General features: G+C 36.4%; 1 protein-coding gene across 1 annotated transcript in view; it reads right to left on the minus strand.

The window, feature by feature from the left end:
* Nucleotides 1-6,468, minus strand: part of CRISP1 (cysteine rich secretory protein 1) — a 28,583-nt gene extending 22,115 nt beyond the window's left edge. The window contains exon 1 of the mRNA XM_086370748.1: nt 6,405-6,468. Within this exon, the coding sequence (XP_086226874.1) occupies nt 6,405-6,468 (64 nt within the window). The remainder of the gene's footprint in view (nt 1-6,404) is intronic.
* Between the last annotated feature and the right edge of the window lie 17,682 nt (nt 6,469-24,150).

Here is a 24,150-nt window from a genome sequence, read left to right on the forward strand (position 1 = left end):
TTTCCTTCTCCAGTGGATCTTCCCAACCCAGTGATTGAACCTGTATCTCTTTTGCCTCCTGCATTGGCAGGCAGATTCTTTACCACTGAGACAACTGGGAATCCCACCAAGGGCACCACCCTAGATAAATGGACCAGTGTAATATAATGGGATATGTAAACAGGATTGCATAAACTGTGAATGTGTTTTATGGTTTAACTGTTTTAAATCCATGCCTGTTTACTCCTCAGGTAAAATCTGAAACTAGCCTGCCTTCAGTTATAAAAGAGCCAGAGGGCCACTGCCTTATGACGGGCTGGTTCCTTTGGAAGCCGTGTCACATAGTTTCTGAAACAAAAGATGCCTGCCTTGGCGCTTTAAGATGTGTATAACCACGTGGTATTTGGCCCTACATGAAAATTGATTTCTTCTTAGTCTTGCTACAAGAAATTCTGGAGAATGATCTGAATAAGTAATATTACACTTGTATAGTATGTCTAAGTTTATTAAAAGCATGGAAATAACTAATACTTAATTTTCTTTTCCCCAAAGTGGTTATACTATATTTTTCAAAACTTTTTAATTGAAGTATAGCTAATTTACAATGTGTTGATTTCTGTTTATACAGCAAAGTGATTCAGTTATATATATATGTACATTATTTTTTATATTTTTTTCCATGATAATTTATCACAGGATATTGAATATAGCTCCCAGTGCTAACAATAGGCTCTTGTTGTTTATTCATTCTATATGTACTAGTTTGCATCTTTTCACACCAAACTTCGTCTCTATACTTCCCCCACTCCCCTTCCTCTTTAGCAATCACAAGTCTGTTCTCCAACTAACATTTATATTACGATGAATGTTGTTAAGATAAGGCTGTACAGAATCTCTTATTTAACATTATGACGATGCTATTAAGTAGTCATGTATCATTAATCTCACTTGTCAGGTAATTAAACCGACACTTAAAGACGTACATAACTTACCCCAGCTCACAGAGTTTGTCAGTGTTACGATGAGAAACAGATATTTGGCTGCACAGTATATTCTTGCCTTTACACAGTATTCCACATGAGAGATTTGCTCTATGAGAAAGTCAGCTCAGTGAAAATGTTTACAAGAGAGTCAGAAATTTACAGTAGACAAGTGGCATGGACACATAATAATCAGAACTAATCTAGAGCCTGTGAAGACTACCAGTCACAATTGTGGATGCGTTTCTCGTTTGTAATCCAGATAACGTCATCTATGAACCTCACCAGTCTTAAACTGCCACACTTGGAACAAACTGCTGAGATCAGCTGCATGATTTAGTGGAGCCACTATAGATAGCAGGACACTCAAAACGACCTCACGGCCCAGAAAAGAGAAGCAACTTACAGGCTTTCTTTGCATGCTTGCATCTTAGTAAATAAATATTTATTTAAATATTTACTAAGATGTTAATATGTGCCATGCCTTCCTCTAGACATAAAGAAACCTAGAATAATCAAATACATAAACTGCTCACAATTTCCTGAAGTTTGCAATCTATCACCTGGTATAAAGTACATACAATGCATTCATGGCAACTACACTATAAATACCAGACAATTTGAAATTCTGGGAATGAAAACAGAAGCAATCAATTTTCCTAAGGAACATCTTGTACAACAGGAAAGCTACCTACAATATGAGAGCATTCTAATAAAATTTTGTCTAATAAAAAATGTCCATGTCATTTATCAGACATGACATGGATTAACTGCCTTGAAATGTCTGGAAATATTAAATACTAAAGTATTAAATACTCCATATGAGCTAGATAAGGACAAATACATAAGACTTTTAAAGCAAAGAAGGACATTGCTACACAGACAGAAATTATATGTGACTGTAGAAAATCACTCTGAAACTAGGTATAATCAGATGCTTTTGTTTTATTGTTCTGAAAACTTGGAAAATGTTTGTTTACCTGAGCATCTTGCCACTTATATTGAAGTCTCTATATAGTATTATGTAAATGGAAGTCTGTCTATATATTATACACTTTCATTTATATTGGAAGTTTATTATCACTTTCTTCTTTGGAAGAAAGAAAACATTATTGTTTAATAAATGTATATTCCTTAGCTCTTTCCTGAACAAGTTCAGTTGAATATCTACAAGGGAACAAAGTAAGGGAGATAAGGTAGACAGTGTATAGTCTTGAATTATTTTGTGTTATGTGTTGAGGTAGGGGAAATGAAATAGAAAGAACAGACAGCATTCTCTGACTTTGCCAAAGAGTTGATAATGAACGCCTGGAAAACAGTTTGCGAGAAAGGATGACTAAATGTCATTCAAAATTTGCTCACCTCTAGCCATAAGAATTTGTTGTTGTTGCTGGAGATGGATGGTAGTAAGCTGGAAACATGCCAAAGCTTTTCTATAATTCTTCTAATATTTTGTAGATGGAGAAATTCACATCTCTGAAGTAAAACTCACAAATTATTGAGCATTTTTTTTTCTTTCACATGGTAAAAAGAAAAGCCGGAAAAAGAATTCTGTAACTTCATCAAACCAGCATGGTTTATAGATTGGAAATGTATGATTTGTCATTTATGTCTTGCTACACTGCTGTTTAGAAAGAAGAGTGTTGATTCAACACCAAGTCAAGTGTTTATGGAAACTTAATTGCTTTGGTTTTATCTGTTGGTCCTGTCAACTCCTGGCATTGCTCTACCCAACACAATGCTGTCTGTATTTTTGTCACTGATGTCTTCATAAAGAGTTGCTATCCAGCTTAAAATATGGTTTTAAAAGAATTTGGGACGTGTTGGAAAGCACAGAATAACTTGATTTGCATATGAGTCCCATGTATGGATGCCAGTTGGCTGCTTCATTCACATCTTTCTTATTTTCATACATTGTCCTTTTTCTGTTTAAGCTTCTTAACATAGTATGAAATAATCTGCCATGACGTTTTTTTTTTTTTTTCTAAAACAGAAGATCGAGACACATTGGTCTAACATATGATATAGCAAAATGATAGAACAGAATAGAATTGGATTTATCACAGAAAATCTTTGGGAGATAGATGAAGACTAATATGTTTATAAGCAAGCACATCATGTTTGTTAAAACATATGCATCTTAAAAAATTTAAAAACATCAATTGTTTACTTAATGATTGGCTATCAAAAATTTCAGAAAGCACAATAATTTTAAAACAGATAAATATAATGAAACAAAAATAAAAAAGCCATTTCTTCCTGACATATTTTTAGTGAGAGTGATATTTCTCGCTAATTCATAAACTGGTCATCAATACCATACAATGGATTCAATAATAACTTGAACAGACTAGACAGGCCGTTTGCACAAAGGAATAAATCTGTGATGAAACACTGCACTGAAAAATCTGGAGTGCTGGTAACTCAATTTAGTACTGCTCAGTTTGTTAGATGTGCCCACATTCATGAAATATATAATGAATAAACTACAAAACTATATATTTCATGGTTCAGTCAGTTCAGTCACTCAGTCGTGTCTGACTCTTTGCAACCCCATGAATCGCAGCACGCCAGGCCTTCCTTGTCCATCACCATCTCCCGGAGTTCACTCAGACTCATGTCCATCAAGTCAGTGATGCCATCCAGCCATCTCATCCTCTGTTGTCCCCTTCTCCTCCTGCCCCTAATCCCTCCCAGCATCAGAGTCTTTTCCAATGAGTCAGCTCTTCTCATGAGGTGGCCAAAGTACTCGGGTTTCAGCTTTAGCATCATTCCTTCCAAAGAAATGCCAGGGCTGATCTTCAGAATGGACTGGTTGGATCTCCTTGAAGTCCAAGGGACTCTCAAGAGTCTTCTCCACACCACAGTTCAAAAGCATCAATTCTTTGGCGCTCAGCCTTCTTCACAGTCCAACTCTCACATCCATACATGACCGCTGGAAAAACCATAGCCTTGACTAGATGGACCTTTGTTAGCAAAGTAATGGTTAGAAAACATAACAAAAAAATTAGACTTGGTGTCCCATGTTTGAATTAGGTTAATGATTGATGTTCTCTGCTCAAGAAGCCTCCTTTTCTGTTCCAGTTCTTGGGTAGATAACATCTTATTTTCTTTTATCATTCCTTTTGGAAAGTTAGTTGCACAGTCGTGTCCAAGTCTTCACGATCCCGTGGACTGTAGCCTGCTCAGCTCTTCTGTCCGTGGAATTCTCCAGGCAAGAGTACTGAATGGGTTGCCATTCCTTTTTTATATTCTTTTTTTTTCCTTTTTTATATTCTTATAACTGTGCTTATATCTGCTCTCACACAAAGCAAGACATGTTCCCTTTTATTAGAGCATTTACTTTAGAAAACTTGCAATTGTAAATTCTTTTTCTCCTCTTTGACTGTGAAACCTTTAGAACCCAGGAATCTCTTTCTCAAATACCTTGGAACCATACTTTGAAATGTAACCATCAAGGAAAATAGAGCCACTGCCTATGGGTCCCTGTGGGAGGATAGATGCCCAATTTCAATAAGCAACAATTAGTAAACACACTGTTGTAAATTACTAATCACATTGACTGACCTACCCCCTCATGTCCTCTAGTACTTTTCCATTAGTTCACACCGGCATTTAAAATCCTCTGTCTTTTGTTTTAACAGAATTGAGTCCAATCTTTCTTTTCTCTTGCAATATAGTCTTGACCCTTACTGCAATAGTCTTAAATACAGTTTTCCTTGATATTTTTAGCAAATGTTAGGTGAAATTTTTCTTTTCCACTATGTCTCTTATTATTCTCCATCAGTTCTTCTTCATTGTTTTATACTCCAGGTGAGAGTTTGTGAAGTCTTCATTTTAAGGAGACATCAGAGAATTGAATTAAGGTGAACTAAGAATGCATGGGGTTAGATTAACATTGAGAATGTCATCATCTTCCTATGGGAGCTTTCTTGGTGCTTCCCTGGAGCTTCCCTGGTGGCTCAGACAATAAAGAATCTGCCTTCAATGTAGGAGACCTGGATTCGATCCCTGAGTTGGGAAGATCCCCTGGAGAAGGAAATGGCTACCCACTCCAGTATTCTTGCCTAGAGAATTCCATGGACAGAGGAGCCTGGCAAGCTATAGCCCATGCAGTCCCAAAGAGTTAAGAGTTGAACAGGACTGAGCACCTAACACTTTCACTTTTTCACTTTCCTACAGGAGCAGAATTTATCCCTCCTAACTTCAGACCTGACAAAAGTCCAGGGAGAGAAAGATTTCTTTTATATTCAGCATTAAGAGGCTTGCACTGGCAGAGTAAAAAAGGAAAAAGAACAAGAGGATACAATTATTTTCAAGGAATATTGGGTAGGAAATACTTAAAGACAAGACAGCAGAAGAAAAATACAGGTCACTTAGAGAATCAGGAAAAAAGAAAGAGAGAGGTAGAGAAATTAGAAAATGTTAAATTCAAAAATGCAAAAAAGAAACAAAACTCCTTAAGCCTCCATAAGTAAATCCCTAAGTTTTGTATATTATTGGTGCACAAAATATTTGAATGCAGAGGTGGGCTCCCCAGCTTCTCAATAGTTAGTAGGAAGATTAATCTTTCTCTCTAGATGTGTAGCCAGAGAAGATAACTCACCGAACTGGAGGTAGCATAACACATCACTCCTATTTACTTCCCCAATTGCCTCTCTTTCATCAGCCTCCTCTAACCCTGGGAAATGGAGAACTATCCTACATGGGTTATATAGCATAATATTCAGTACTTCTAGATCTTAAATTTAGAATATGAATGAAAATATGGCCTCTAACTTCTAGAAGCAAATAATTTGTGACTTATTTTAAGTATTTAGATTCTCTGTTAGGATGAACAATAGAAATGCCTGAAGTAAATCTCTAATGTGCTATATTTCAATAATGTCAAATATTTGTGAAAGTACTGAATACACTATCAAATCCAGAATTCCTCAACAATTCTATATAGCTTTGGGGATATATTTCATATTATTAGTTAACAAATCACTTCCCTCAAAAGGTGATCCTACCTACTTCTTTGTTCTCACTTGCTTTCTTAACCATTTCGTCTTCATTTGGAAATCTCTGCATTTGTTTGTTGAGTAAATCATTTGATAGCTGCTTCTGGTAGGGGTGGATAAGACAGCACAATGAACATATTTGTATAATATGCAAAATCATTTTTTTTCTCCCTTTTTAAAAACCTGTAAGCTGAATTGGCTCTTTTTACTTTATAATGACTTTCCTTGTTTGTTGGCTTTGATATCTTTTATTCTTATGCTCAAAATATTTGCTGATCTATGACTGTCAGCTTATATTTAAGAGTGAAACAGCACTATAGACGCTCACTGGGAAGCTCAATCTGTGAGGGTAGACTTAGCAGCGGTAAACTTGACCATACAGGAATCAAACATCAATGTAGCTTTTCTTTTAGAGACGACCCCAAGATACCCATGGATTTACCTGTTAGTTTGGTAAAGTGCACTGATGCAGAAGAGTCCTTACTGGGATTCTTAACTACAGGCATGGTTTTCTTTGCTCCTAAAGTGAATTCCAAATGACAATTGAAGTTTTAAAGCCTATGACCCTCGTTTACTCTTTTTCCCCTCCTCTCTTCTGATTCTGTGTTTTCATTTTTGTTTCTCATTCATCACAGCCACTAAGTGATTCCCCATTGGTGGGTGGAAGCAATCATTGATAATTCAGTTTTATCATCTGACCATTTGGTGTTCTTGGTTGATCAATGGTATTAATCTGTTCTCCACTAGATGAGAGATGATGGAGAATGCAGTTTGTTAGTCATTTTCAATGATATTTCTGGTTGCCAGCTCAAAGAAATAAAGTTTATGCCTGCTGGGAAGGAATGTGCAAGTCTTCTGTGTCTGCTTACTTGTAATTTGTGGCTGAGGTTGTAGAACTGAAGCTATAAGCTCTCAAGCGTTTGTCTGCCTGGGAGCTAGTGTGTCTACAGTTAAGAAAAACCTGACTTTCCTTGTGTCAGTGTGAAATGTTTTCCTATGTCCAGAAATGACTAATTATTGTAAAAGGGATGTACATAGCTATAGAAAGTTGTGCTGTGTGAAAGACAAAGGCATAGGACAATTAAGGAGATAACTGTATTCAGCCTCCTGTGATAGGGAAACAGGTGAAGATCACCTGAAAGAAAAGGAGTCTGGAGTTTTATAGAGTCAAGTAAACAAAGGAATCATACACAAGTGTATGAGAGTCAGGAGGAAGGAGGGAAAGTGCCGTGTTTCTGAATATGTAAGAGTAGGATAGTCTTTTGTGGCTAGTCTTTTCTTGGAATCAACACATGCTTGGGGATTTCTTGATAGTTGCTACTTTCTAGGAACATAGAATTCAGATACAGTTCCACATTGCCATTCAGTTAATTTCTTCAAACGTTTGTGTTTGACTGTCAATTCTTATCTTTCCACCTTTCATGTTTTTCTCATTACAAAGGATTTAGGTAATTTTGATTAAGAGTTACAGCACAGAGAACTCAATGCTCTGTAGTGACCTAATTGGGGAGGAAATCCAAGGAAAATATGGGATATATGTGTATGTATAGTTGATTCTGTCTTTGCTGGACAGCAGAAACTAACATAAAATTGTAAAGTACCATTTTTATTATTCTCCAATAAAAATTAACAAAAATAAATAAATGTTCTACACACAAAAAATAAACAATTTATAAACAGTGTTTCTTATTAGGTTAGTTACAGATGTAGATCTTCCTTATGGATGGAGGAAATCCTACTTTTTAATTTTTATTTTAAACATTTATTTGTTTATTAATTTTGGCTGTGCTAGGATTTTTCTCTAGTTGACATGAGCAGGAGTTACTCGCTAGTTGCAGTGTCTGGGCTTCTCATTGGGGTGCCTTCTCTTGTTGCAGAGCGTGAGCTCTAGGGCACACAGGTCCAGCAGTTGCAGCACACAGATCTCAGTAGCTGAGATTCCCAGGCTCTAGAGCACAGGCTCAGTAGCTGTAGTACATGGCCTTAGTTAATCCGTGGCATGTGGGATCTTCCTGGATCAGGGATCGAACCTGTATCTTCTGCCCTAGCAGGTGGATTCTTTACCACTGAACCACTTGGGAAACCTTTAGATTTTATGTTTTTATCTTTTGTCTATGTTGCTCAACTTCCTGTTATGTTTTTTTTTTTTTGAAAAACACATTTTATTGCACTTAAGTTATAAGAAAATAAATTTTCTAAGTGAATCCAGCCATAGACACAATCCCTTTAAAGGTTGCTTTTTGTTTGTTTTCTTTTCTGCTGGAGAGGGGTGGGCTGCACCCAAGAAGAGACAAGGATGAATCTACTTGAAGAAAGCTACTCTGGTTTTTCCACATTTATTCTTCCTTTCATAATTAACTTTCTGCCTTAATCTGGTGCTATGATTTCTAAAAGGTAGGCATGTTTTGTTTCTGAGTTTGTTGGTCAGATTTTCTTCCAACAAAAGGTAGTTTTAAAGGCAAAACGTATTCAAATAGGAAACAAAGCATAGAAATCTGGGTTCCATTTTCAGTTTTGTTGCTCCATGTTGTGTGACTTAAATAGTTTTTAGTTGTTTCATCAAAATAGCATAGTCTGTGCCCTGCCATTCATCAACGTATCCTGAACAACAACTAAACCTTTCTGTGTCTCAATTTCCTTGTTTATAAATGTAGGTACTAATAAAACCTATTTTGGGAGGTTGTTATGATTGAATGAATTAATATCTGTTAAGCATTTAGATCAATGTCCCAGAACATAGTAACATCAGTATTTTGTTAAATATATAAAAATTAATAAACCTGAAAAAATGAAAGAAAAAGTTACAACTATTATTGCTAGTAAAGTCTATACAAGGAAAAACAGTGACAGAGAAATACATCTGTATGTTATTTTTTTCCCAAGGAGAAATAGAATAATTTTATCTTCAGGTATCAGTTTATTCTAGACAGTGAAATCACTGTTTGTCGAAGTTTGCTGAGTCCCAGCTTGCTTCTATGTTTAAAGGATGAACATCTTCCTCTACAGTAGAAAAGATTATTCTTTACCTTCTACAGAATGTGCCTAGATAAAATTCCTAGTCTTATCAGCATTATTTTCAATTATTAATATTTCTAAAAAAAATGGCATTACTCTCTCTCTGTTTCTACGGAAGGTGGGACTCTGATTGTGATGGGATGCCTTGCTCTGAGCTATAAAACTACCTCCTGTCCTAAAGATAGGAGAAGCTTATTTCTCCTTTGGATAAAACCAGTTCACAAACACAGGTAGCATTTGACCGCCTCCCAATCTTCTCCAACTTTTTGTCTAGCTCACCCAGCCGTTAGAAATCCTACGGCCCTCATACTTAGTTCTGGTCTCTTCTCCAGGCAATAGCCTTTCCCCCTCCCTTGCAATAATCTTTCAGTCAAAAGTCTGTCTTTACTAATTCTGGATTTATTTTCTGTTTTACATAATAAGGTTATCATGATTTTCTCTCTTAAAAATTTCTTTAAATACCTCAAATATAAAAATGTGGAGGTTTTCCTTTGCCACCACCAAAGGGGAAAATAACCTTTGAATTTAAAGTTTATGGATAGTTATTGAATTACCTGTTTGGAGGAAGATTAGAACTTAGAATTCTGATTCCATATATAGATATTATTATGAAACATCTTCTTTTAATTTTTCCATATATTTCATCTTTGCCTTGTGCTTCATTTCATACCCCTGAATCCAAAGTTCTTCTTATTTAATTTCTTTAATTTATAAATCTTCTATTTTCTGTTGTAAAGGAGTCATCTGCCTTTAGAAATAAGGAGGGTACTGGAGAAGTGTTTCAGAGATTAACTCTTCTAAATACTTCCCCCCCCCAAGTCTTTATTGAATATATTACAGTATTGCTTCTGTTTTATGTTTTGGGTTTTTGGTTGTGATGTATGTGGGATCTCAGCTCCTTGACCAAGGATTGAACCCACATCCCCTGCATTGGAAGGTGAAGCTGTAACACTGGACAACCAGATAAATTCCTCTTCCAAAGACTTAATTGATCTTCCTATATCTTATATTACAATCATTTCTACATATTTCCCAAACTGGGTTAATGTTTCTAAAATTTCATATTTCTCACTGATAGTAGTATACTACTGTTCTCATATTTGTTTGTTAATCAAATATATGATAAGCTTATAGTCGACACATTTGTTTATATATACATATAGCAAATATATATACATTGCAAAAATCTCTAAGAGTTCATTTGCTTCTTTATAACTAGTAAAATATTTTAGTTCTTAAAAATTATTTTATTATTATTAGTATTTTCTAAGCACAAACATTATCTAAACACTAAATGTTATTATACTTGTATCTGCATTTCTGCTGTGACAAATAAGACTGTTTCTCCCACAATTTAAGAAATCATTAATACTATGAAATTGTTATGTCTGAGAAGAAAGGAGAGTGAGCCTATAGAGGTTTCACAAAGGGCTTCCCTATATCTAAAAGGAGAAATGACTAAGGAATTCCTCTCTTTAGGAGTGGGGGTGAAATGTGTTGTAATTTTAGCATTGCCAAGGAGTAGTACAGATGGGAGGCAGAGATAGCCAGGCAGACAGTGCCAAAGCAAGAGCAGCAGCTGCTGGTGAGTGAGAGCTGAGCAGATGGCATGATAGCATGGGCCATGGTTGCCATCAGCAGTGAAAAGTATCAGTTCATATTAGAAGATTCTGGAACAGCTGTCCTGAACCTAGGACAATATAAAGTCATTAATTTCAATGATTATTTGTTAGTGTGCCTGGTGTTGAGTGTTAGGTAAAAACAGCCAATGGTTATTGATCAGAAGGATGCCTCTCTAAGGATACAGTCATTGATTCTTATTTTCAGTTATCTGATTGAGTAAAGCAAGTGCTATTCATTGTATATATACTTGGAGAGATAAGAAGGATACTTAATATTTGTACCAGACAATGTTATTGATATTTGTGGCTGATGTTTTTCAAGTACTATCAAAACACATAATTTCTTAATCCTTAAAACCAATTTTCCTTAAAGTATGAAAATCTCAGATATATAAGAAACACATGAAATATTGGCTAAAAAATGCAAATTCCTGGGTTCTTTCCCCAAATTGTTAAAACAGGAATTCTAAAAGAAAAGCCATAAATCTGTCACGAACTTCTCCAGGGATTCTTATGCACACTAAATTTAGAATCCCTATCTTAAGAAAATGTAGGGGATAATTAGGAAAATGAAAATATAAGTAAGTATATAAAAGTATAGGCACAAGTAAAAGAAATTATTTGTCATTTTTATGTGAGAAGTCAGATGGTATAGTTTTGACTTTAAGTATGGCCAGATCCAGTTGCTCAAATGTTCTTTCTCCTTAAATTTCTCAGCTTCTCAGGTCTGCTTGTCTCTTCAGGAGGGTTTATCTCCCAAAGAATTTCTTTACTCTTAAAAATGACTGTTCTGAACTAGCAAATGTTTCCATCCTAGACAGCAAGAAGCCCCAGGTCTGCAGGGAAATGTTATCGTAGGTTTGCAAGTGTAGTGACTGGTGGGACAAATGAATATGAATCACTTGAGATATTGAATATAGCTTGACTTAGTGCTTACCAGAAAAAGATGGTGGTGAAAAATCAACAGAAAGCAGATCAATCTTCTAGAATGCTACAAAATCTGAACTTTATTCTTGAAAAAAATGAAAATATTTAATCAGGCAATTGACAGCTTCAAGTAATCATTTTAGAAATATCATCTTTATCACCCTTGTATGCTTAGTTATAAATATTGTTCAAAAATTCCCTGGAATTTTAACAATTATTGAGAATGGAATTTTAACAACTCTTGAGAATGGAATTTCTCTTACAGCCCCACCTTACTACCTCAAAATGTGTCCTTAAAATTGACAAAGCGTTAAAAAACATTTTTAAAGAATTTACTATGGGACCCAGAATTTATAATTATGCAATATTTACTTTTTGAACAAGTGTAGTAAAGTGTATTGTCACATTATAAAAGAAGGAATCAAAGAAAGAATGTTTTTCATATAAGGAATTTATAACTTTGTGCCATGCTAGCACACTTGATTGACCTGAGTCTCTGTAATATGAAAATGTCCCATCTTAAAATTGATTTTTCACTATATCCTATTCTAACTCTTAGAAAAAAGTTAAAGATTAAAATATGTCAAAAAGTCTTTGACTTTGTGACAATATAAGAAAAATAGATCTCCACTGTTGAGGGTCTACAACATATTAACAGCTTAGCACATGTCACTAAATTCTCAACCTTTTTACTCATTATGACCATCATGTCAGTGATGACCAACTTTATCCTCCATTTCCTAATTTATCAAATGGATATAACACTACCAGCTTAGTCGGTAATGAATCTGCCTGCAATGCAGGAGATCTGAGTTCAATTCTTGGGTTGGGAAGATCCCCTGGAGAAGGAAACGGCAACCCACTACAGTATTCTTGCCTGGAGAATTCCATGAACAGAGGAGCCTGGCAGGCTGTATAGCCTATGGGGTTTCCAAGGGTCAGACACGACTTAGCGACTAAACCACCACCACCCATAGGATATCTGTGAGTATTAAATGAAATACACACAAAGTGACAAGGCAATAATTTAGGCTCTGTAACATATAAACTGGGCTTCCCTGGTGGCTCAGTGGTAAAGAATCCACTTGCAGTGCAGGAGACAGCAGGATACTTGGGTTCAGTCCCTGGGAGGGGAAGATCCCCTGCAGGAGGGCATGGAAACCCACTTCAGTATTCTTGCCTGGAGAATCCCATGGACAGAGGAGCCTGGTGGGCTAAGGTCCATGGGATCATAAGCATTGGACAAAACTGAGCGATTGAGTACGCCTGCACAACATGTAAACTCCTGCACTGCTTTGGGTTTGGGAGAAATATGAACAAGCTAGTAAATATCAATTACTAGTTTGCTTATACTTACTAGTTTGTTTATATTCTTTGACCAAGAAGTGACTATTACCACGTTTGCTCAGAGTTTAATGACTGGAGATACCAACATGGTCTCACTATCTTCTGGGGGGCTGAGTAGTGATGGATTATTTGATGAACACCATTGTCATTCAAAGAAAGTCAATGAAATTATGTTTTGATTTCAAGAAAGGATTGTTATGATATAAATCTTAATTTTACCTCAAATATAAATACAATTATAAGGGTATTTAAGTTGAGGAGGAAAGGTCAACCTAATTTTCAGATGCTTTGTTATATAATTCCATCCTTTATAATATCTTCATTTTTTATAAGAATTCTTACTTTCTAAATGGTCATCAAATTATAGTTTGTTTTTTTCAGAAAAAGCAATTCTGATATTTATGTGTGTTTTTATTTTTACAGCTAACTATAAACTACTTGGCTTTTCACACAACATAGTGAGATTTTATATTTCTGGTTTTAAAATCTGAACAGTTGAACTGACCAAATTAGAGGCTATAAATTTCTGCCTCTTTTTCTCTTTAAGAACTAGGTTTTATAGGTGTCTCATGTCTCTTAATTAGCAAAATGCCACCGGACTCCATTTTTAAAAGTAGAGGGTCTAAGTAAAGAATAGCAAAACTGTCACTTTTGATTTTAATTTTAACCATTCTATATAACACATCGTCATGCATGGGAATTTTTTCCCTTGACTCTTATGCTGTGATTCTGAGCTTTTCTTTGCTTATGATTTCAAGAGCACATTATGAAACCATGGTTAATGTTTTGCAAATATGTACTCAACATGATTAAGAGCTCCTTTTGCCAAGAATCTTCCTACTTCGTTACTTTTTGTCAGTACATAAAAACCATAACTAAGGAAATGATTTTTTTTTTATTCCAAGAATTCCTTTAGGAATAGCTTATTTTTCTGTCAGTGTTCATGAATACTTGCAAATATGCCAAAACTAACTCATGGGAGATTGCTGTTTGTCAGGGTATTAGCTCCAAAATGGGTTATTGTCAGCATTTAGCAGATGTGAGGTGATGACACAGTGGCAGGTCATATTCCCAACTAGACTTGGCATTCCTTTGAGTAATGAAAGCCAAGACATGTTAGCTTCGACTTAGGTTAGAATATGCCCTAAAATTTCTTCTTACTAACACATAAGCAGTCAAGGCTTCTGTTCTCTTCTTAAGCCAATAAATATATCTAATCTCAAAGGTAAATAACCAAAGCAATGAACTATAATTAACACCTGTGTTATGTATAAACTGCATCTTCAGAGGATTTACTTACAAAGAGTAGCCAGCTGACTTGATGAGTGAAGTTTTTTCTAGACAGAAGGATATGAAACTTGTCATTTTATCAAGTCCCTTTGTACTAGAGGATTTGTGTTATTATCATGGCCAGTTAACCTAAAACTTGTTTCTACGTATTTTACGCTTATAGATATATTAGCATGATTCTAAGAAGTTCATTTATATTAGGGGAACTAATTTCAAAACACCTTTACTAAAATATGATATTTTTCTAGGTTTGCAAAATGAATTCATCATTTAAAAATACTCATTAATTTTTTCTTTACTCTGTAGATATTGATTTATTGATTTTAATAAAGTAAAAGGATTGAAACTAAAAAGTTTATATTTATTAGTAGACAGTTTCAATTTGACAATATATTTTTAAGAAAGCTATAAGAAAATATTACTTTTGTTGTTGTAATCAACTAAGCTTAAATCTGTCCAGAGGGATTTTCTTAGTTACCAACGTTCTAGCATGCTTTTCACTCTTTATTATAGATCACTCAAAGAATATATTTACCATATATGAACCTAGATGGCAAGATGTGCTGTGCTGTGTGTTTAGTCGCTCAGTTGTGTCTGGCTCTTTGTGATTCCGTGGATATAGCCCACCAGGCTCCTCTGTCCATGGAGTTCCCTAGGCAAGAATACTACAGTGGGTTGCCATGCCCTCCTCCAGGCGATCTTCCTGACTCAGGGATTGAACCCAGGTTTCCCGCACTGCGGGCAGATTCTTTACTGTCTGAGTCACCAGGGAAGCCCAGATGGCAAGATGGAGACTCGTTATTTTACCTTTAGTATTAATGGGTGGCTCAGTTGGTGAAGAATTTGCCTGCCATGCACGAGACGCGGGTCTGATCCCTGGGTCAGGAACAGCCTACGGGGAAGGGCGAGGCAACTCACTCAGGTATTCTTGAAACAATGAAGCATGCACGCAGGCACCTGTTTTTGTGGGTATACCTGCAGTATAGATTTTTTACTCTTCCCTTTTGAATATGTAACAGCTTTGCAAAATATTTTGTGAGCAAAATAACTCAGTTCTTGAATTTTGATTGAAGGGATAGAGAAAAGGCATACACTTTTAGAGTAATTTTTATGGTTGTTGTTTAGTCTCTAGGTCATATCCAACACTTTGCGACTCTCTGGAATGTAGACCACCAGGCTCCTCTGTCTATGGCATTTCATAGGCAAGAATACTGCATTGGATTGCCATTTTCTTCACCAGGGGATCTTCAGTCTAGACACCAGCTCTTTGGTGGAAGTCAAAGGGCTATGCTTTCAATTAATAAATTAGAGATTGACATATAAATCAAAATATATAATATTGGAGATTTCTCAGGGGTGCAGTGGTAAAGAATCTGCCTGCCAATGCAGGAGATGTAAGAGACTCAAGTTCCATCCTTGGATTGGGAGGATTCCCTGGAGGAGGAAATGGCAACTTGCTCCTATTCTTGCCTGGAAAATTCCATGGACAGAAAAGACTGGAGGGCTACAGTCCATGGGGTGACAAAAAGCCAGACACGACTGAGCTACTAAGCACACATGGTTAATTCTATTTATTTCAATCATGGTGAATTTCTTCCACCAAATGAGATTTATTCTTTTACTGTAAAGCAAGTTTACACAGTACCTTAATATTTGTGTGTATGTGTATGTGTTAATCACTCAATTGTGTCCAACTCTTTGCGACCCAAAGAATGTAGCCTGCCAGGCTCCTCTGTCCATGGAATTCTTCATGCAAGAATATTGGGACAGGTAGCCATTCCCTTGCCCAGGGGATCTTCCTGACCCAGGAATGAAACCCAGATCTCCTACACTGCAAGTGGATTCTTTACCATCTGAGCCACCAGAGAAGTCCTACTTTAATACTTAAATATATACTTAAATGTTTAATCTTCAAGTAGTGATGTTGGTTGAGTATGTAAGCATCAACGTTTCATATTTCATGCATCTTATTTTACAAAAGGCTCTTGTTATCCTTTGATTTGGGTTTTTTTGAAATCAGTCTATTTCTCATGTAATATTCTTTCCCAGTAGAATGTTTGAAATTGGGTTACTACAAGTGACACATTTGCATGTAATTTGAACTTTCCGCTCAGCATGGCAACTAGAAGGGAAAGAAATTGTAGAATAATGAAACAGAAGAGATAGGAAATAGAAAGCATTAATATTTATTATGCTGCTGCTGCTGCTAAGTCGCTTCAGTCGTGTCCAACTCTGTGCAACCCCATAGACAGCGGCCCACCAGGCTCCCCCATCCCTGGGATTCTCCAGGCAAGAACACTGGAGTGGGTTGCCATTTCCTTCTCCAATGCTTGAAAGAGTGTTCTTTAAAAAAGATAAATAATGATTAAAAGATGCAATCTTATAATGTACTGAAAATAAATTCAGTGTGACTTTCAAATTCTCCTCTTTCTCCTTTGAAACATCTCAACATAGTGTAGCCTTCAGTGGTCAACAAGAAACTACTGTCACCTCAACAATCTCTTATTTCTTACCATCCCAACGTCCTTCAACTCAGAATGAGAACCAGCTTACTGATACATGAAAGTTTGGGATAATGAAAGCAAGGAAGTTAAACTGATTTTGGATATGCAAGCCCTGATATTTTAAAGAAAAGAACAGACCTCTAAGAAAGATCATGGTTGAAAGTCTCAAATCAAATCTCCTTTATAAAAACATGTTTCATTAGAAAATAAGCAAACAATGGAAAGGGTAAAATTAGGAACAACCAGGAGAAATATTGACACAGAAAATCACTGTGACATAATCTGTTATAGTCACTCTTGGAAAGACATTGCTTTACACATGTGGAGTTTCTTGTGTTCTCTGTAAGTGAGAAAATTAGTTTTAAAACTATCAGCTATAATGTAATCATTTTCATGGGTTTCTCATTTGTTTAAATTTGTATTCTTTTTCTTAAATTCTTTGTTCTTTCATATTTGTCATTGCATTTGAATATTATAAGAATACATCTCAATTATTTAATTTAATAAATATTGATAGCATGCTAAGTCTCTCAGTCGTGTCTGACTCTTTGCAACCCTATGGACTGTAGCCTACCAGGCTCTTCTGTCCATGGATTCTCCAGGCAAGAATACTGGATTGGGTTGCCATGCTCTCCTCCACGGGATATCCCGACCCAAGGATTGAACCTGCGTTTCTTGAGTGTCCTGTGTTGGCAAGAGGGTTCTTTACCCATAGTGCCACCTTGGAAGCCCAAATATTGATAGAGCTCCTACATATAGAAAGTTGATATACCATGTTCAGATGCTCTAAGGGATAGAAAATTCCCCAAAGATAGGATGCTGTGTAGACAAAAATAGCAGATGATTGGCAACAAATGTGACTTATTTTAAGTTCCCACAAAACTTAGCTGTGCTCCATACAGAATGTGTGCATGCTTGCTCAGTCACTCAGTAGTGTCCGACTCTTTGTGATCCCATGGACTATAGGCACCAAGGCTCCTCTGTCCATGGGATTTTGAGGCAAGAATACTGGAGGGGTTGCCATTTCCTCCTCTAGGGGATCTTCCCAACTGAGGATCAAACCAGCATTTTCTGTGTCTCTTTCAGTGGCAAGCAGATTCTTTACCACTGAGCCACTTGGAAGCCATCCATAAATATCCCTAGATACTCGTTGGCTAAAGAAACAAATGGTTCAAATTTATTGTTATACATATTGCCACATTGTCATTGGAAAACTAGCATGGAAAATTTTCAGACTTTGGCTCAACTGAACATTTGAATTGTATTACTATTATTACCACTAATAAGATCAATATAAAAATATTAAAAATAAATGGATTTTTTTCCAATGGAGGGAAAAATTATTCCACCTGTTCCTGAAGAGCATGTATATTTCCTCATTTGGTTTCTGCAATTATAAGTTAAATAAACTAGAAATAAATTTGACTCACCCTACTTATTTTAAATTGCCACCCTGCTTATTTAACTTATATGCAGAGTACATCATGCGAAATGCCAGGCTGGATGAAGCACAAGCTAGACTCAAGATTTCTGGGAGAAATATCAATAACCTGAGATACGCAGATGACACCACACTTACGGCAGAAAGCAAAGAAGAACTGAAGAGCCTCTTGATGAAAGTGAAAGAGTAGAGTGAAAAAGTTGGCTTAAAACTCAACATTCAGAAAACTAAGATCATGACATCTGGTCCCATCACTTCATGGCCAGTAGATGGGGAAACAGTGGATGCAGTGGCAGACTTTATTTTTGGGGGCTCCAAAATCACTGCAGATGGTAACTGCAGCCATAAAATTAAAAGATGCTTGCTCCTTGGAAGAAAAGTGATGACCAACCTAGAAAGCATATTAAAAAGCAGAGACATTGCTTTGCCAACAAAGGTCCATCTAGTCAAAGCTATTTTTTCAGTAATCATGTATGGATGTGAGAGTTGGACTATAAAGAAAGCTGAGCAACAGAATTGATGCTTTTGAACTGTGGTGTTGGAGAAGACTCCTGAGAGTCCCTTGGACTGCAAGAGGATTCAACCAGTCCATCCTAAAGGAGATCAGTCCTGGGTGTTCATTGGAAGGACTGATGTTGAAGCTGAAACTCCAATACTTTGGCCACCTGATGTGAACAACTGACTCATTGGAAAACACCCTGATGCTGGGAAAGATTGAAGGCTGGAGGAGAAGGGGACGACAGAGGATGAGATAGTTGGATGGCATCACTGACTCAATGCACATGAGTTTGAGTAAGCTCCAGGAGTTGGTGATGGACAGGGAAGCCTGGCGTGCTGCAGTCCATAGGGTTGCAAAGAGTCAGACACAACTGAGTGACTGAACTGAACTGAGCTGAACTTATTCTAAATATTTATATTAAAATTTTAAGCTTATTTTTGTACTGAGAAATAAAGTGCTTAAATGTGATACTAGATTTTTAAAACTTCAAATTTTTGTGTCAAATATTAATTATAACATTTTAAAATATTTTTATACAGTATAATATTTCATGGAGTAAACAATTTTATAAAACATTTTATAGAATAAAGTATTTTATAAGACAAAGTCAATTGTGCTTTATAGCTTTCTCAACGTGTTTTTTGCTGAAGAATTATACACCCAGCAATCACATATTCAAATCTCAGGATCTCTTAAACCCTGGTGGTTTAGATGGTAAAGTGTCTGCCGACAATGTGAGAGACCCAGGTTGGATCCCTGGGTCGGGAAGATCCTCTGGCGAAGGAAATGGCAACCTGCTCCAGTACTCTTGCCTGGAAAATTCCATGGATGGAGGAGCCTCGTAGGCTACAGTCCATGGGGTTGCAAAGAGTCGGACACAACTGAGCGACTAAACTTTCATTTTCACTTAAACTATGCTCATTGTATCTATCTATTGATTAATTGATCAATCAATTGAAAGATTCCAGTGAGTATGATTTGGCACTTTAAATTTTATGTCCATAGATTAAATATATTAAAACTAAAATATCCTGTGTACCTGTCTTAAAATTTATATTCCAGGTTACTCCACACTTGTACCTAAATGCTTTATACTCAGGTAAATATCCTGCTGTTTGAGACATAACATATTCTGTATTATTTCTAATCTTTGATTTCTATAGAAAACATAACTTACTATCAAACTGTTCAATGCTAGATAAACATGTATTTTAAAAAATCCTTTTTGGAGGCCTTCTGGCAAATACCTTAAAAAGAGTGTACATTGAATTCTTATACTCAAAAATACAACATGACAGTTGAAACATTACTGGTACACATTTTAAAAGACATATTCATGGTCAAAAGAAGATTAACTCTTCTGGGGAGCAGAATGGAATGTAAATGCCAGAAAAATATCTTGAAGAAGCAAGTCTAAGGCTCCACTACTGTAATTGATTCGTAACATCATTGTGTTCAACTCTCATGAGATGTAGCTTTTCCATTTGCTGTGACGAAACAGAGAACTAGGTCTGCAGTTGGAGGCTGGAAATATAATAGCTTGGACTCTGGTTAGGATCTGGCAATAACATATGAGCAATATCCCTGGAGTGTCAACGAGGGTAGCTACAATCCTCCAACCATAAGCTGGACCAAATGACATCCTGATTTTCCAAACAGATAGGTTATGTTTCCTCAAGACAACAGTACAGAATCAGAGGTATAATACTTGGTTCCCATCTGAGAACCCTGGGGTCCTGGAAAAATAAGTACAGAGAAATCAAATATGGAGGAGTAAGCATGGACGGAAAATATCCAACCAGTCAAGAAATTCCTTCCCAAAATACGACTGCCATGAGAAAAATTAATTTAATGGAAGGATCCCAGTGAGAGATCACTTCTGAAGAAACATAAATAAAAGAATAATCTGGAAAGGAATTAACATAAACTGAAATATTTTTTCTAAAAATATATGACTAGCATTCTAAAAATAAACAGAAGGCTATGAAACAAAAACAGTTGGATATGAATCAAGAACTGTTGGATATGGAAAAAGAAAGCATTAGTAATCTCATAAACAAGAAAACTCAAATGTATTATCCCTAGCTTGTAGATGAAATAGTTTGCTCCTTTGAGATTGAATGGATGGAAGTGAACTTTGTCATGAAAAAATCTGGAATTTCACAGGGTTATTATCCACTAAACAACCCAAAATTAGATCCCACCAATAAAGCTTTAACTTTGCCTGGTAGAAAAAAATAGTTAAGATTCGACATCAAGCTTTCCTGAGTCAATGAAGTATTTTCCTCCTAAACCATATTAATAACCCTTAACCTAACCGAGCGACTTCACTTTCACTTTTCACTTTCATGCATTGGAGAAGGAAATGGTAACCCACTCCAGTGTTCTTGCCTGGACAATCCCAGGGACGGCGGAGCCTGGTGGGCTGCCGTCTATGGGGTCGCACAGAGTCGGACGCAACTGAAGTGACTTAGCAGCAGCAGCAACCTGACAATGCTTTGAAAAGCCCATGTTAGTTGAGTTGCCTGGTGAAAATCAGAGCTGGGAAGGGAAAAGAGCAGTATATATCTAAAGTATTTATTTAAAGCTAACTAAACTGGTCATATACTAAGATTTCCTAAAACCCAAGATCTTACAGTCACCTACTTGGAAGAGTCACACATCTTAGGCTTCTGCTGAACTCTGATCATCATTTGCTACTTTCAGGGTCCTCCAAGCTCACTGGGCCACTACTATTCCATTTAGACACTATTTCTGGTGGGAGGTGGGCTGGGGAAGTCATCTGTCAGATGGCTATTGAAGTACTATTTTTACAATAAAAAATGTAATGATTGCAATAGCTTAAATGGTTTCAGAACATTTGCTAAACCATTTTATGCATACAGGACTCTACTTAATACTAAATAAGAAGAAAAGCATAGGTGCAGCCCATTTAGGCCCTCGGGGTCTGGACCGTGTGGTATGTTAACAATGTTCAGCGAGCCAAGAAGCTGTCACCACCACGATTGCTGGTGCCAAGAGAGGCCTGAGCAGACTGCTCAGCGCTGGCACTCTTCTATTCCTGACAGAGATACTGATGATGACAAGGACACCACTGCTGTTGTTCTGGTCCTTGTCAGAACAAGAAATCACAAGTACGTTTCCTTGAAACAGTCTCTCAGTACCTTCTAGGAACCAAATACAAAGCACTCTTAGGGGATCAGAGATAGGCTGAAGGCCACAGCTAAGCACTGTAGACACAATGCTTTAACGTCTATGCTTCTTTCTTTTCTAATAAACACAGAAGAATTTGAGAAGAGAGTCACCCTTCTACCTAATTCCCCAAATTATAATTCCAATTCTATTACTAAATTATTTACATAGAAAATAAAAGATCAGATAATCAGAGTTTAGGCAAGTATTCAATACTTATAGCCAATAAAAGAAAAAAAAGTAAAGCATAATTAAGTCAATTCAGTCACTCAGTCGTGTCCGACTCTTTGCGACCCCATGAACTGCAGCACACCAGGCCTCCCTGTCCATCACCAACTGCCGGAGTCTACCCAAACCAAACCCATGTCCACTGAGTCAGTGATGCCATCCAACCATCTCATCCTCTGTCATCCCCTTCTCCTCCTGCCCTCAATCTTTCCCAGCATCAGGATCTTTTCAAATGAATCAGCTCTTTGCATCAGGTGGCCAAAGCATAATTAAGGTACCGGTCAAATTTGAGACAACCCGTTACATAAGAATTGACAATATCCTATCAAGGCGGGCATTTAGCAATAAGAATGTTATAAATGATTTTTCTGTAACCAGTCAGTTATAAAATGTATCACTGAGTATAATTGATATTCTTAGTTTTAATACATACAGTTTGTATAGCATTATGAGGATATGTTTTGCAACTTTCGTCTTAAGATTGTAGTGCTCAGTCACTTAGTCATGTCCAACTCTGCGACCTTATGGACTGTAGCCAGCCAGGTTCCTCTGTCCATGGGATTTTCCAGGCAAGAATACTGGAGTGTGTTGCCATTTCCTCCTCCAGTGGATCTTCCTGACCCAGGGATGGAACCCTCATCTCCTGTATTGGCAGGCGGATTACTTACCACTGTGCCACCTGGGAAGTCCTTAAGATTGTAGATCAGATAGTATTATTTCTTCACCTTCACGTTAACAACAAAACCTACAGGGAACACCAGTCATGATATTGATAAGATTCTGAAATTTTTCAACAACAAAGAAATTTCTGTGCTTTTACCATTACTTTGTGACCTCCTAATATGTACCAGGAAAATTTAAATACATATATAATTATATATAAAATATATATGTATGTACACTAAATAGAAGCTCTGCCTTCTGAGAAAGTATGAATTCTGGATTACTGAGGGGAGTATTTAGCATACTGAGAGGAAAAACTGGCAATATGTCATGCCCACAGTGCAATTTATTTTCTTTTATTAATTTTAAGGAGAAACTCTTGAATTAAAAGATGAAGGGATTTTCCGAATGGAATTATTTTTAACCCTGTGCCATTCTAATGAATTTTATCACATATTAATAATGATATAATGAAAACTTACTGTGTTTTGGAGGTTGACTATATTCGAACATGTAATTTGTTCTGGGAATAGTAGTCATGGAATGAAGTGAGCAACCTTTATCTTATCATGATTTGTTATTTACAATTAGTAAAAAGAAAAACTTTAAAAGGAAAGATGATTTCTACTTTTTTGGAGTTAAATATATGGTGCTAATGGTAAAGAATCTGCCTGCTAATGAAGGAGACATAAGAGAGGCAAGTTAGATCCATGGCTGGGAAAAATCCCCTGGAGGAAGACATGTCACCCACTCCAGTATTCTTGCTGGAGAACCCCATGGACAGAGAGCCTGGCAGGCTATGGTCCTTAAGGTCACAAAGAGTCAGACATGACTGAAGCGACTTAACACACACACACATACATACTATACAGAATTCCAATAACAATAGTACAAACACATTTTTATTACTAATTCACTTTTTCTTTGTTAAAAGAGAAAATTTGGGGGAATTTAACTTGTTCTCTTTCTCTTTTCCTTCCTTCCTATCTTTTTTCTTTTTCTTTATTTTTTTTTATCATGTTGATCTTTTAAATTGTGTCACAAAGCTCATCTTTTGAGGAATTTCATCCTCTTTGAAGAATTAATAATTTATCATCTTTGCATCATTACACAAATTAACCGCAATACAACATCTTTCTCTGGGTAACCTTTGCAATTGTAAATGGTAAAATTGTTTTTAGCAGCTTGCACAGATCATTAGTCAGGGAGATTTTAATTAAGTATTAAGTGATAATTGCCCTTCATAAGCAAATTTAGTATGTGGGATGTAACAGATAAACAGAAAAATAGATATATTGGTTTTGTTTATTTGGGTTTAGCTGTATTGAGGTCTTAATTGGTCATAGATCTTCAGAGGAGCTAGAAAGTATAGAAAAAGGTAGTACATGTTGTAGCATAGCTTTTGTTTTGTTTTTTTAAAATCCCACACCTAAACAGCACTATTAGGAACATGCTTCTCT

The sequence above is a fragment of the Bos grunniens genome, chromosome 23, assembly GCF_055505025.1.
Source record: "Bos grunniens cultivar Pamir isolate PY7600 chromosome 23, Bosgru_T2T1.0, whole genome shotgun sequence".
Taxonomy (NCBI): domain Eukaryota; kingdom Metazoa; phylum Chordata; class Mammalia; order Artiodactyla; family Bovidae; genus Bos; species Bos grunniens.